Raw genomic sequence first — 15,350 nt, forward strand, 5'->3', positions numbered from 1 at the left:
TGTCCTGGAACTCATTCTGTAGACCAGGCTGGCCTTGAACTCAGAAATCTGCCTGCCTCTGCTTCCCAAGTGCTGGGATCAAAGGCATGTGTCCCCATTGCCCGGCACGTGTGAGTTTCTTTGTATCATTCTGTACCTTATGCATTTCACATGCTGCAATATTAGTTAGTTTATAACCAGTTTCTATAGTTGCCTATAGATGTTCCCCTTGTTTTTGGTGGGACCATTGCTGTGATGCTCACAGTTTCATGAGTAATTTAGTTCTTCATCTGCCTGATTCCTAACTCGAGAAACAGGGACTCACTGATTTTAATATTTTTGGCCTTATACTCCTTTGCTTCTTAGGCTAAGTGTAGTGGCATAATGACTGTATTTATATCTCTTTCTCTCGTAGTCTTCTGTGAAATGTCATTGCAACTAATAAAAAGAAAAAGATTCCTCCACTTCAAAAATGTGTGGATAAATTTGTGATGCATCTTATGGCATCATAGACAAGTAGGGAATAAAAAAGAAATCTTGGAAATGACCTTATGATTTTACTTTATCAAACAGAGGTATCCTACTCTGAGTATATTTCTGTCAATCATTCTGAAGTGTCCTTGTTCCAACACTCATGAGGTGACTATAGACCCAGGGACATACGAGTGGGAACTCATATTTTTAAGGATTTTAGAACCATCCACTTTTATCTCTTAGCCACTATTCAAATTATCTGTTTGCTATTTCCTTCTATGTGTTGGGTATTTAAAGTTTTGTAAGGGCTTAGAGAATAGAGAATGTCTCACAACTATTTTGGGAGTAAATAGTCTTTTGTAATGATTATTTACTGTGTGGCCGTTGCCCTCTGATCTCCCTGGCATAAGTAAGCAGGCAGGTATGCATCTCTACCCACAGAAACAATAAGGAAAATAAAGTAATGTACTTTTTCCCCTTTCTGTGCCTCCAAGATATGATAAAATGATTTTAAAAATATAAATTGTTCATACGTGTATACTTTGTTGAAAAGTACAGTGGAATTGCAACCAACACCAAAGGAGTTCACAAATTTCCACATGGTAAAGTTCATGGAAGGCAGACTTATACAAGAAAATTCACTCTAGAAATAACAGACATCATCGTCTGACAATTGTGACAATTATTCTGTAGAGTCCCCAGGCAGTGAGGGCCACAGGTTGGTGAGTAACAGTGAAAGTATTGATGGCACTGATGAGTGTTCACTTGGAATTCACAAAGGGATGCTCTACCAGGGCTGGCACATTATACTCACCAAGCTGTTGATTAAGTCATCCCAGTGAAGGCAGGGACGCTGCTTGGAAAGGAAAGCATTAGCAAGGAGACCACAGAAACTGGCCAGAGCCTTGTCAGTTCCTCTTTGTCAGAATCTTCCTGATGCTGATAATTTCCTATTCAAGATGGACTCCTGAGACTTTACCAGAACTAAAGAATTATTGCAAAAATCACTTAGCATTACTTTTTTGGGTTGGGAGATTTATAACAACCCTATAAATTATGACAAACTTGAACTTAAAAATAGACAACTTCTAAAACCATTATTGACCTAGGCTCTTTGGGAGAGATGGTTAAAGGGTAACAGGCTACAGACTGAGCATTTTGTGTTTGATTCTCGGAAGCCAGGTGAGAAAGGCTGGGAACTGTGACATACACTTGCACTCTTAGACACTAGGGAGGCAGGAGGTCCCTGAGGCTGGCTGCTCAGCCACACTAGCCTGATTTGTGAGTTGTAGATCAGTGAAGTACCCTGTCTCAAGGGAGGTGGATGGCCTTTCTGAGGCGGGTACACTTCCCGTTGTCCTCTGGCATATACACTCTCCCCCACCACCCACACACATACAAAGTAGAATAATTTGGGCTTTCTTAAATAGAAGGAATGGTATTACAATTCACTTATCTCTTCCTACAAGTACCAGATGCTGCTGCTACAGCTACTACTGTTGTGTGATGGGGGTCTGGGAAAAGAGCTCCTTTTGTCTCCAACACTGTTTGACATCAAGAGTGTTGAGTGTTGACTCTTGACTCCACATCACCGAACATTTGAGAAAGCATCCTTCTTAGCATGCCTTTTCCTCTGCTTCATAAACCAAGAACATAACCTTTTATATCAGAAGTGCCTGTTACTGATTATGTGAATAAGGATTTAAGCATACGATTTTTATGGGAGCATTAATTGACCATCTCTAGGAAAAAAAACTGTTAGCACATTATCTATAGAAGGTGCAGTAATGCCATTTATGTATATAAAGGACACTGTTACGATCCTATCTGGAAGCATTATTTTGACTTTATTTGCCTGAGTTTTCTGAGTCCTCACCATTAATTTTCATTGAATGTAGGGCTACAAAAACTCATAATCTCTGAAATACTTAATATTATTTTAAGAGTTTTCATTTTTATGAATGATATCTGTACATGGTTTTATGGAACAATGAAAATATTGTATAAAGTAATAAACGAATCTGTAAATTATAGTGACACTTTAATACGAATATTTGTAAAAATGTAAAAACAATAACCATAAATACTATTTCATATAGTTTATTGAGCCAGTTTTTGATGTCTTCAGCAATATGTTCTTCCTAGATAGAATGTTTTGAAACTCCCTCATTAATTTTGAGCTAAGACAGTGTCTTCTTAAATTTATTACAAAACCCTGTATGTGCAAGAAAGAAATAGAAGAAATTTATTAATATTATACTGAAAACCTTTCACAGTGGGCTTTGCTTCAGTTTCTTACAATACACTTGTAACAAAAAGCACAGGGTGAAACAAAGCTTGGAGTAACTAGAGTCTGCATCTTGTGGTGGAAACTTTAGTTTTAGGAGGAAACAGGACCAAATAATACACATAAGCACACACATACACACGCACATTCACATGTGCATGTACACACGCATACATGAACTTGCACATATACAAGCACACATACTCACACATTCAGGTGCACATAAATATAAGAGTACACACAAATATGGAAGCACACACACATGCTTGCATACATAAGCACATACACACGATACAGGAAGAAATTAGAAGGGATGCTTATTACATAGTTAAACAGGCTTTAGTAAAGTAGCTTTCAGTGAGTGGAGGAGGACTTCCAGGGTTTTAAATGCAATGTGACTATCTATGAAAAAAAAATAAGGTAGTCAAGATCCATAGGGATGTTTGAAAACTATAAGCTTCTTGAATGTGGCTGAGGAGACCTTGAGGAAAAATAGAAATCTCCTCTCCTGGGTGACAACCACTCTTCCATTTAATTCTTTCTAGTGGGCTTGGTGGAATCTTCTCCACTCGTGTGAGTTGCAGGTTAGGCGGTGACTGACTGAGTAGTACTGCACACTGAACTCAGAAGTTCCTGCTCTTCAGATCCATGGTCCTGGTTGCCTCCTTCCTTCCCAGCTCGATTGACCTCAGTTTTCTAGCTTCTAGAAAGATTGAGAATCCACTTATATTTACTCCACTTAGACATACAATATGGTCAGATCCCAAGCCAACGATGGGAGTGTAGCCTAAGGTTTTCCTTGTCTTCCAAATGTTCCTTCCTAGGGCCTTTCCCTTTCTCCTCGTTTCTGTGGCTTTAACTGATTCATTTTGTCTAGAATGAATTTATACACATAATTAATAAACATGGCTAGTTATAGCAAATGTCTACATGGTAGAGACATAATTTGTCTCAACTTTGGGACAGGGGACTTGGGCACTCATGAGATTGTGTTATCCTTCTGTTTTGTGTAAAGTCTATTTAAAGTTCTTAAAAAAGAGAAAATGAAATGGCATGGCCTGCCTTTACTTGTTCATTAGCTGGCTATCTTAATGTTACAGGTGATAGGAGAATGTGGTAGATGCCTTCCCTTCTTATGGTGACTTGGAAAAGAGCCAAGCTCTGAAGACCTGAGACATCTGTATCTTCATATTTATTCTCTGCTGAAGTGAAAGCTTTGCTCTCCAGGGGCCCTGGCAAAGATTTTCGTACATTTTGCTTTTGTTACTGGCTATTTCTGAAACAATCATTGCACTGACAGAGTACAATACTATGTTTAACATCAATTTTCTTCATGTGGACATAGATCTCATCAAAATTATATATGTTCTAGTGAGACAGGACTTTAAAGGATGCCAGGAGAAAGAACTGGTTTGCTCTTAGTGGACCGTATTCCACCTTTAGGAGTTTTGCTAGTCTCACAGCCTCAAGTATTTTTAAATCTACTATGATAGAGGGTTATGTCTGACTCAGTGAAACTCTGTATGATAGCATCTAACAGGTTCCTGTCAGTTTTCAAAACCTCGGCAAGAAGATGTTCTCAAAGGGTAGAAGGAGGGAATTAGCATTTAATATTTAATACTATGTACCATCCCCTGTTTGTTGATTAGCTTTTATTAATGTCTTGGTATTGAGGATATTTCTAACATTCACTAATAGTAAAGCATCAGCTAATCATAAAAATATCATACATTTATTAGCACAGTTATTTATTTGAAATCAAAAGAGAATGTGTATTTTCCACCAGCAGCCCTTACACAAAATGTATTACAAAGTAAAACATGGGCAGGAGAATCACACAGAACACACATTATTCAATATGATGTAAGATGAACACCCTTTAACACCATTTTGGGTAAGAATTTGAAATTTGTCATCACCTAAAGTCTTCCCAAGAGTCCAGTCCCAACCACAGAATTCTCTGTGCTGCTTTGTTACAGTGTGATTATCTGTAAACACATTGCTAAGAAACAGCTCCCTGGAACTTTCTTGTCTTGTATGACTTCTTTGATATATTACTTTTCTTTCTGTCTTGTTTTTTGGCTTACATATCTGCTGAGAATCTGGGCCACTTGGCTTTTAGAGTTTTCCACAATCTATATATTGCTGATTGCATACCAAGGGTGGAGGATAAAAGGGTTCTTTAGTGTTTCATGTTTGCTATACTTTGGCAGCTGGATTCCGAGATGAGATTAAATTCAGGTTGGATCTCTCCAGCCAGGCATTGCTTCGGTACTTGACAAGACTGTAGAGAGGCTTCCTGTCGATTACCTTTTCTTTTGCCTTTGTTGGAGCAGCTATTTGTTTCTTAACACGCCAGTCTATTAATGCATTTGGGTTTGGTAAATGGCACTTGTCTACCAACTTATTGTTAAGAAAGACTTCCTTCATTTACCGTTTGACTGCTCTGACACAGGCAAGATATATAATCTTCCTGCTTATCAATCAGTTTACAGTTGTGAATCCTCTACACTCTTAAGCATGATAAAATAGTACTTTCAAACACTCAAACAGTGATTATTGGAGAGAGAGTGGAGGTAAGGTGGAAGTAGGGGTTGGACAGATGGAAGGAGAGAGTGTGGGGAAACACAGCTGGAATTGCAGGTTACTTGGGGGGGGCAGCATGAAAACCTAGTGCAGTGGAGACTTCTTGGAATCTATGAGGATGATCCTAGTGAGGATTCCTAGTAGTGGAAGATATGCAGTCTGAACTGAGGACTCCCAGTAGTGGAGGATATAGAGTCTGAATTGGCTTTTTTTTTTTTTTTTTTTTTTTTTAGCCAGGCAAGGCTTCCAGTTGTGGGACTGGGTTGCATTTGGTTGAGTTGTTGCCCAATGAAATTCCATGGCGATCTCTAAACAACACAAGTTGGTGTTGGGACAGAAGATTGCTTCTGAAACCTGACATTGGGATCTTATTGCTGAAGACAACTTCCATTCAGCTCACTGAACACAGAGAGGTTAGCTAGTACCTGTTTGGAACATTCACCCCTAAGTGCTAGTCTCATTGGCACAGGAAGGTATTCTGGAGGCTATGGAAAGAGAAACCTGGACTCCAACCCAGCCACAAAACCCTATCCTGCCTGCAGTATATGGCACAAAACTCATGGAGTGGCCAACAAATATTTGATTTACTTGAGGCCTATGCCAAGAGAGGGAGCCCATGCCCAGCACTGCCTGCATAGCCAAAAACTAGAGACTGGATACCTTAGATGACTAGGGTAAGACCAAACAGGACAGGTCCAAAAATCAATGAAAGGATTCCTAATGATATTCTGTTATATTCATAGATTTGTGCCTTGTCCCATCATCATTGTAGAGGCTTCCTTTGTCAGGAGAAAAGAGCAGATGCAGAGACCCCCCCAGCCATATGTTATGCAGAGAGAGTCTAAACTGGAGGTTTCTATTGGGTCCCTTCTCTCAGATCTTGAGGTATCCCAACAAAGAGAAGGAGGAAAGCTTGTAGGATTCAGAAGAAAGGAGGATATAAATAGCCCATACAAAATAAACACGGCTCACATGGGCTCACAGAGACAGAAGCAGCAAGTGTTGAGCCTTCATAGTCCTCTGTGTGTATGTCATGGCTGTTAGCTTGATGTTCTATGAGACCCTTAACAGAGACCGAGTATATCTCTGACTCTTTTGCCTGCTCTTGAGACTCCTTTCTTGTTCTTGTGTTGCTTGTCCAGCATCTGTATCAGGGCTTTCCCCTTGTCTTATTTTATCTTCTCTTGTCCTGTTTGGCTGTCATGTCTTAGAGGCCTGCTCCTTTTTGAAGAAACAGAAGGGGAGTGAATCTGAGGGAGAGAGGAGGTGTTGAGAGCTCAGAGGAGCAGGGAGAAGAGAAACTGTGGTTAGGACATATTTTTATGAAAGAACTATTTTTTAATAAAACATAGGGCCTTGTAAATTCTTCAAGGCCTTTGATTTTTTGAAACTCATGATTTTTCATTAGAAAATCATATGTTCTCATGTTTGTCTGCAAGATACCTTCTGGAAGTCTTCTTCTACCATACACTGAATACGTCTCTGCAAAAGTCATGCTAAAGATCTGACCCTGAAGTGGCTGTGTTTGGAGATTTTGACTTTCAGGAGGTAATTAAGGTCTCAGGGAGGCCCTAATCCATCTGACTGAGGTTCCATTGGAAAGAGGAACAGACTTTAGGATGAGCATGGTTAATAGGTACAAAGAGATGACACCATCTGCTTGCCAGGGAGAGACCAGTCTGTTGGCAGCTGGATCTTGGATTTCTTCTCTCAACTGTGAGACAAGTCACTTCCATCCAGTAAGTCACAGCCCGTGGTATCTTATTAAGGTAGTTCTACCAGACCAACCTAGTTCTAGATTACTTGGACAAGGGATTCCGATAGTGCTTCTCTACTAGAAGATGAATATGTTTTAGCAGCTATTGTCTTATTTGTTTTATTCCCCAAACCATTTATTTATTTTTCTAAAGATTTATTTTGGTTTAATATGTGTGTGTGTGTATGTGCGTGTGTGTGCGCGCGTGTGTGTGTGTGTGTGTGTCTATGAATGGGTGAAACTCTGTCTCAATAGTCACTATGTACATGAAAATGCAGAAGCATATGGAAGCCAGATGAAGGTCTGTCCTCTGGAGCTGGAGTTACAGGAGACTGGGAACCTCTAGACCTGGGTCCTGAGAGCCAAGCTCAGGTCCTCTACAAGTACAGTATGCACTCTTAAGAGGGGAGCCATCTCTCTAGGCCTCAAGCCATCTCTTAAAGAGGCCAGTTTTCCACTTGAGAGAAATGTCATTTCATGGCCATGACTTGAGCACTGGGGATGCTTTTACTATACACTGAATCATAACTTCCTTTTCTAAAACATTAGGAAATATACTTCTTTTTTTTCCCCACACAATGCTTTATTGACTCTAGGGCAGCTGAGAGTAACTATGCTTTTACATTTTTTTTTGTTTTTTTTACTTCACTGAGAAAAATGTTGAATTAACATTAATTAAAAATTAATAAATCTGACTCAGATGTATTTGATACTCCTTAAAGGTGAAGTTCTTGATGTTTTTTATTTATACCTCAAATCCAAGGTTATAGGGTTTGATTTAATCTTGATTTTGTTTTTATTACATTTGTAACCCCTCCACACTAAAAAAAAATCCCAATGTCCAAGAATACAGAGTAGAACTAAAGATAGAATTTGAATACTTAACAAATGCCCATTTAAGCCAGTTGTCGCAGACCACTCACTGTCTCCTGGAGGAATCGTACCTCCCTTTAATTTTGCTGTCACTGAATTTGAGACCCTTTCGTTCTTTGACTTTTCACAATTGTTGTTTTTTCCTCACAGTACACCTCTGCATTTCTTCCAGTGGAGTCTTCACACAGAAGCTGTTTCTCATCTCCATCTCTTCCCTGAGCACTGTCACCTTGACTGTGAGGTGTTCCAATTCAATTCATGCCATTCTTCTGTGTGGTACACCGTTCACTATCTTTGAGTAGGTTCTGAAACTCTCTGATCTGACTCTGTGGGGCAGCCCTTTCTTCAGTGTGTTCTTTGTGAGCATGCCTTTCTCCATTACTCTTTTCCACTATCATCAGTGTGTATTAAATTTGACATTAACATTTCTTTTATTCTTCCTTATTCGTAGCTTGTTTAACATTTGTTTCTAGACAGGCTCAAAATAGCATTTCTAGTTTTAAAGAATTTCCCTTTCCATTGTTCTTGGGTTAGATTTAAGAATATGGCTGCTTGAAATGGCATGGTGGTACACTGAAGTCAGCAATGCTAGAATTGTGAGACAGAAACAGGACTGCCATGAGTTTGAGACTAGTCTAGTCTACACAAAGAACTTTATCTAGGTCAGACCGAAGTCTGTGGTGAGGCCTTGTCTCAAAAGTCAAAATGGAAGAAAAAGAAGAAAGAAAGAAAGAAAGAAAGAAAGAAAGAAAGAAAGAAAGAAAGAAAAAAAGAAAGGAAAGAAGGAAGGAAAGATGGAAGGAAGAGAGCCGAATAATGCAGATATTTGTTTTTTCTGCATGTCCTTAGTTGACTTATTTTCTTACTTTGCTAATTAGGCTGTCCAACACTGTGATAGGACACTACACAGTTCACTTTCTAGAACATTGTTAGCTTAGTCTACCAGCTCCATGTTGCAAAGCTGCCTAACGTTCTTTCTATGTCTCCTGGCTCATTTACATTTTGAGTCTGCTTCCAAAAGCTTCTCTACCAAGTGAGCTCTGTCCTCAGAAAGAGCCCTGCTGAGGGTCTGTGGGGTCGTGACTTCTCTGTTCAGTCCTTCCTTCCATGAGGAGGTTGTCATGCACATTTTCAAGTCAGTTGGTTGTATTTTCCCGTGTGTGCTATTGCGGTGATTTATGTACTGTATCAGCCATTGCCTTTGCTTCTTGCTCCCTCCTAGATTCCGATGCTGCAAAGATCTTGCGGATGTTAGTTTTCACTTTCTTGCTTGTAGCTTAAAGCTTTGGAGATTCTACGTGTATTGTGAGGGGTTTAGTTTGTTAGTTTTTCTGTGTTTTGTTTGTTTGTTTGTTTTTTGATTTTTAAAGAAGCTTTTCTGGTTCTGTCTGGTTCTATATATGAGGATATAGAAATAGTGAAAAGACACACAGTTACAATCACTGTCATTGCAGGATGCCTTCCAGTCTTCCTGTTTTAACACATTCAACAGATACTTAAGCAGGCTAGTGGCTATGTGTATTTTATGTTGGGAGCAAATAGGAATTAACAAACCCTGCTGCTCCTGGAGGAGAACCTAGAAAAGTCTCAGCCATCTTAGCTGATGATTCCTTCTGTGAAGTGCTTACTATTTTATTTTTAATATTGTTTTCTTGTTAGCTTTCCCTGCAGAGTTTGAATTTATTGTTCAGGAACAAGGCACCTGCTCTGTAGCTTGAGTTTTGCTATTTCAGAGTAGGTTGGGATTATGCCATGTTCCTTGAAGCCCGGCTTTGATATTTTAAGAAGGAAAAAAAAGAAAGAAACCTCCTGTTATTTGTAGTATATGTTTGTGTTCTCTCTGGCTTTGCTTTCTTCTGATGCCTGTTTTATTTACAGCAAAAGAACTGCAGCGTGGTCTTTTTATCAACAAGCTTCTTATCAAGCCCTTCGTACTTACACTGTGAACAGTGTTTTCCCTCAAGATTTCCTTTATTTTAGAATCCTTTCTTTTGTTGGATGAACATTCGAGGAAAGGGAAAGTTCTTTTTAAACCACCTCCATTGTCGCCTGTACTGGCACTTCAATTTTAAGTCAGTTAAACATGCCATGTAGGTGATAGTGATTAAAATGTGTACAATTAAAAATGAGATGACCTTTGAACTGTGGTATCGTATTTCAGATAACTTTTGAAATGAGTTTTGCGCGGCCATTATAAAATTTCAAGATTGTAAATGAAAGCTCCCTCAGTTCAGACTCTTGTTAACAAGGGTCTGTTTTTCCTCCAAGAGATGGAGTGCTCCCTCCCGTGCTTACTCTGAGTTCTAAGTGGAGCGTCTTCTTGGCTATGTGCTTACAGTAGCTGTGGGAACAGTTTGTAGCATCTTTCTAATTGTAGTCTCCATCATTTAAAATTGGGTAAAGAAGCAAATGAGTGCTCTGTAGCTGTATTTTAGACTGTTTTATTTTGAGTAAATCTCATTCGATAGTTCCTAACCTTAAATTGTTATCCTACAGCTTTCCAGACAGATGCTTCCTTTCTAAGTAGGGAGAGGAAATGGCCAGATATCTATATCAGATGGTTATAGATGTAAAGACTTGCTTTCCTCCTGGTAGAATAACGATGGCGAGTATGATTTGGCCACCAGCTCCACCATTTTGTACGACACTGGATAATTGTGTGCCCCCTTCCTTTCCTTTTCTGAGGTAGCCTTTCCCTATACATCCTAGGCTAACCTGGCTCACATTATGTAACCCAGGCTGACGTTGTATTTGTTTTCCCGTTTCTTCCTCCTGAGACAGGTGTGTAGTACCCTACCCAACTAATATAAAGGAACTAGTTTTTTTCTGAAGATATTGAACAAGGGCCTTGCATGTACCAGGCACTCTACCACTTCAAAACCCCAGCTTCAAACCCTGTTTATTTGTATATGAAATGTGACAGTAATTATATATATATATATATATATATATATATATATATATATATATCAATTATTATGTGTGTGTGTATATATATACACACACACACACACATAAAATCATAAGGTTACTGTAAGGATTAAAGGGTATAATGCATAATATTATCGATTGTTTTTGATGTACTGAACTTGTCTTGGGTAACTATGGCAATTGAAGAGTGGAACATTTTCCTCTTGGGGGATTTTAGTATTAGTGGAAAAGCTAATTAATTAAGTATCACATCAATGAATATAAAAAATTTTAAACATGATAGCTGTGGTGGAGAGATAATGTCTCCTTATAGATGTATGCGATAAGGAGTCAAGCTGTCTGGGAGGTTGTGAGATAGCCTCTGGAAAGATGAAGCACAGATCTAAATAACTATGTCTAAGAGAGAACCAGAGGGAGGTGGCTGCCTCCTGTATGTGTAGAGGAGAGCGCCTTAGACAGAGGTAGGAGGAACTGGTGAACATGAGAGAGTGAACACGAGCAGACTCTGAAGGGAGGGTCACAATGGCTTGTGGTCCTGGCCATGCATAGGTGGAGGGAGAAACAGAGTAAAGTGGTGTCTTAGTCACCATTTTATTGCTCTGAAGAGACACTGTGACCAAGGTAGGTTTTATAAAAAAAAAAAAAACAGACAATTGGGGATTTGCTTACAGTTTGGTTAGTCCGTTATCAAGGCAGGAGCATGGAGCTGGGTGTTGGAGCAGTAGCTGAGAGCTCAATCGTGGTTCATGGCAGGGGTTGGGGTTGGAGAGGAAGGAGAGAGGGAGGAGGAGAGAGGGAGGGAGGGAGAGAGAGACTTCCCCAACAATGCCACGCCTCCTAATCCTTTTAATTCTTTCAGATAGAGCCACTACTTAGACATTCAAATATATGGGCCTATCTGCCCATTCTTATTCAACCCACTGCAGGTGATATGTTTTTGTTCAGGGCATATTTCTAGGTCGTGAATGGAAACTTGAGGTAGAAAACAGTGTTGCTTTCTGCAGGCATGTTTACGATACTCTACCATTGCTACTTTAAAATCCTTCCTATTTATTCTTACACTAAATAGGTTTATATGCTTCGATATTAGTTGGTTCTCCTTCCTATTCATTACTATGCTATTCTGAATGCTAATCCCCCGATTTTTCCATTTAGGAATAAACCTGATACGATAGCTTTGTTTTCATTCAATCAATTTTACCCTTTGAAATAGAATTTGCCTTTATATCACTTTAGGTAAGATAAATGAAAGAATGTCAACCTTTTACCTATTGTGATGTCTGTAAATATTTGATGCTTCTTAGCTTTGTAAAATGCTCAAATATTGCTGTTTGTTGTTTAACTTCAGCAGACTAAAGCCAACATTGTTAGAATTGCTAGTATCCCACATTGGCAGAAAGAACAGAGTGACTTTCATTTCCACTTTTTTGAGAATAAGTTTAGTTAAAGAGCCTTCAGACTGTCTCCATGGATGTCAAGGTGGAGCCTGACAGACGGCTGTTACATTGGCACAGTGATCTGTGTGAATGTCGATGCATGTGAACATATTTTAGTTTTGTTCATTTCAGTCATAATATTAGTTAATGCAGAGCTAATGTGTGAGCTCTGAGGCTCCATGAGTCAAAAAAAAAATTCTTAGGCACTTGCAGAGAGCATTATATATATAAAATCCAGGTAGCCCAAACTCTCAACACTTTGTGTAGATATTTAGTGCAAAGAGGAATAACTTTATGGAACAGCATGCGGTGAATCCCTTAGCATCCCTGGGATACTGGATACTATGTGATAATAGTGCTTGATAGGTAAATCTTCTGATAACAGATGCATTTAAGAACCATTTTCTCTCGATGTACGCAAACCTCTGTCATGCGAGATTAGTCATAGCATTTGCCCTGTAACCTGTCATGTTTCTTAAATGGACTGAGAGTCATTGTGGAAAATACCACTTGTTTTTCAGGACCTGATCTTCAGGTTTGCCTATCCAAAAACCCAACATGCTGTACCAGGAAGATGGAGGAGAGGTACCAGATTGCAGCTCGGCAAGATTTGCAGCAGGTGCTTCAGACATCCAGCTCAACGTTAAAGTTGTTAATATCTCGAAATGCAGCTGCTTTTCAAGGTAGATGGATTTGAGTCTGACACTAACGAACAGCCTATTTAAGTCATTTACTTGTTATGACAGTATTAGTAAACTTGGCTAGGCTTATTTCTTTGTTATTGTGTATCACTCTGCTCTAAAGTGTTTGTTTTTCTAACCATTATAAATTATGTATGGCGGCTTCCTGAGTGGATATTGAATACTACAGGAGAAAATGTTATTGAATAATCCACAGGAACATACACCATTCTACAGTTCTTTCAGATTTCCATGATTCTCACCGTTCATTTTATCCCAGTGTAAACTTATATTTACTAGATCCCATGGGGCGGAGGAACGTAAAAAAATCTCAGTGATGTTTACCTGGATAATCATAAATTTATTTTTAAACGTATGAATTGAAGAAATATTTATCTTGAGTTTTCTCCTGGAGACCTTCCATGGTTTTCATGAGGACACAGGTTTGATATATTGAGTGTATTCAAGAGGGATAAATGATAACATAGGACATATTGTTGAAGTTTAAGTTCCAACTAACCTCGAATCCATCCCAAGATCAAATAGCATGTTGTCACATAAAATTAATGAGTTATAAAATTATTAGGCACACTGAAGGATAGATGGCCTTTCATTTTATTCTGTAAAATTCCTTATTAACGTAATAAAATAGCTTAATCTTTTTCTTATAAAACACTAGCTAGTGTGCCTATGACTAAAATGGAAAAAAATTAGTTTACATGGCTTTTAAAACCAATTTATAGCTCTGCTCAACATGGGATATAGGTGCTATTAGTTTTCCTGTGTGAGAGGCATATTAACTGTCAATATATGCACATAATTTGCATTGTTTACATGTATAACTAAATCATAAAGCTGATTTTTAAAGTTATACTTAGCAGATAAAGTAACTACACTAAATCAGAATAAAATTTAACCTGAAATAAAATGTAGCTCATCATGAATTTTGGTGAGCTTTTCTTCAGAAAATTTGAAATGTCAGATCCTAAGATATTGGTTCAAGTATATTGTGGTAAATATTAATTGGAAATTTCTACTGAATCTTAGATCACATAGTTCCTAAATAAAAGACACAAAACCTTTATACTTATAACAAGCTTTAAAAGCATTAGAGCTAGGCAACAATCTACTGTCTATGCTGTTTTGTTTATTTCCCTGTTGAAAACCCCAAGATACAACAATGCACTTACCCCATGGTGTTGTCTTCCTTTTTTTTTTTTACACTGTCCTCTCTTCTTTGAGGTCTCTGACTCAGACCCAAATCCCACACACCTCTCTTCTTCCTAGCTATAGGCTATAGGTGTCTTTATTGACCAATCAGTGATAACTTGGGGGACCAGGTTGTATAGCATCATTTGGTGTATGTGAGAATCTCCTCACTAGGGGAAACCATATCTTAGCGGCCACTGTTTAGCATTATAATATGTAATAACAGACCAATCCTCAACACAACTATGTTTTTGGGAGGTTTTAGAATATAGCTTTATTTCTGTAGTGGAATTTACTTATGAGTCATTGTGGGAAGAGAGCCATTGGCATGCAATCTAAACAAAGATCTGTGATTTGTACTGGGAAAATTAGAAAGCCTCAGCTGTCCAGTGAAAATGATATGGTTATTTCTCACGATAATGAGAGGATTGTGATATAGAAAATGTATTTTTGGAGTGAGAGGGAAGTAGAAAAGTCCAAGCCCAATAGGAAGTTTGTGTTTGTCAGTCACATGCTTGAGAAGTAAGGCTAAAGCTGGGAAGGAATATTAAAAGACATTAAGTATGGGGAGAATTACTTATGAATTCTCATCTTTTAATTTTAAAGTTCATCCTTTCAGAACAGGTGGCCATGTTCTGACAGAACAGGGAAGGTCCAGATACATCAGCCTACTCTTCCTCAGTGGCATTAACTGCAGACAAGGGCATAGTGTCATCAGCTGCTGTCACATAGGCACTTAATATTTTTTTCCTTCAAAGGTAATTTAACAGACTTTCATTAATAACATATTTCTAAATAAATCAATAAATAAAAGAAGCTGTGGAACCTAGAATGTGTTGACCGTTAGAGTGTGTTGAACTGCTGAAGAGCTTTCCTGAAACTCCTGAAGGTTGGATGATGACTACTTCAGTAGTAAAATGAGAATTAAGGTCTGGGATCACCACTTCAAGTTTAATGGCATTAACTGTTCTGTAGTCTTCTTATCTTTCTGTTTAGTGAGTTTCATGTACTGATATTAACAAGATAAACTTTGGTTTTAAGATTAATTATAAACATAACAGTAAAAAGGTATTATGGAATGATTTGCTATAATCAACAATCACAAGCTCCACTGTCAGGCGTCAGAATCAGGAGAAGAA

General features: G+C 38.5%; 1 protein-coding gene across 1 annotated transcript in view; it reads left to right on the plus strand.

Annotated features, from left to right (window-relative positions):
• Window positions 1-15,350, plus strand: part of Gpc5 (glypican 5) — a 1,275,516-nt gene that overhangs the window by 19,919 nt on the left and 1,240,247 nt on the right. Inside the window, exon 2 of the mRNA XM_028771916.1 lies at window positions 12,844-13,005. Within this exon, the coding sequence (XP_028627749.1) occupies window positions 12,844-13,005 (162 nt within the window). The remainder of the gene's footprint in view (window positions 1-12,843; window positions 13,006-15,350) is intronic.

This window comes from Grammomys surdaster, unplaced genomic scaffold (genome assembly GCF_004785775.1).
Source record: "Grammomys surdaster isolate TR1022 unplaced genomic scaffold, NIH_TR_1.0 65, whole genome shotgun sequence".
Classification (NCBI taxonomy): Eukaryota; Metazoa; Chordata; class Mammalia; order Rodentia; family Muridae; genus Grammomys; species Grammomys surdaster.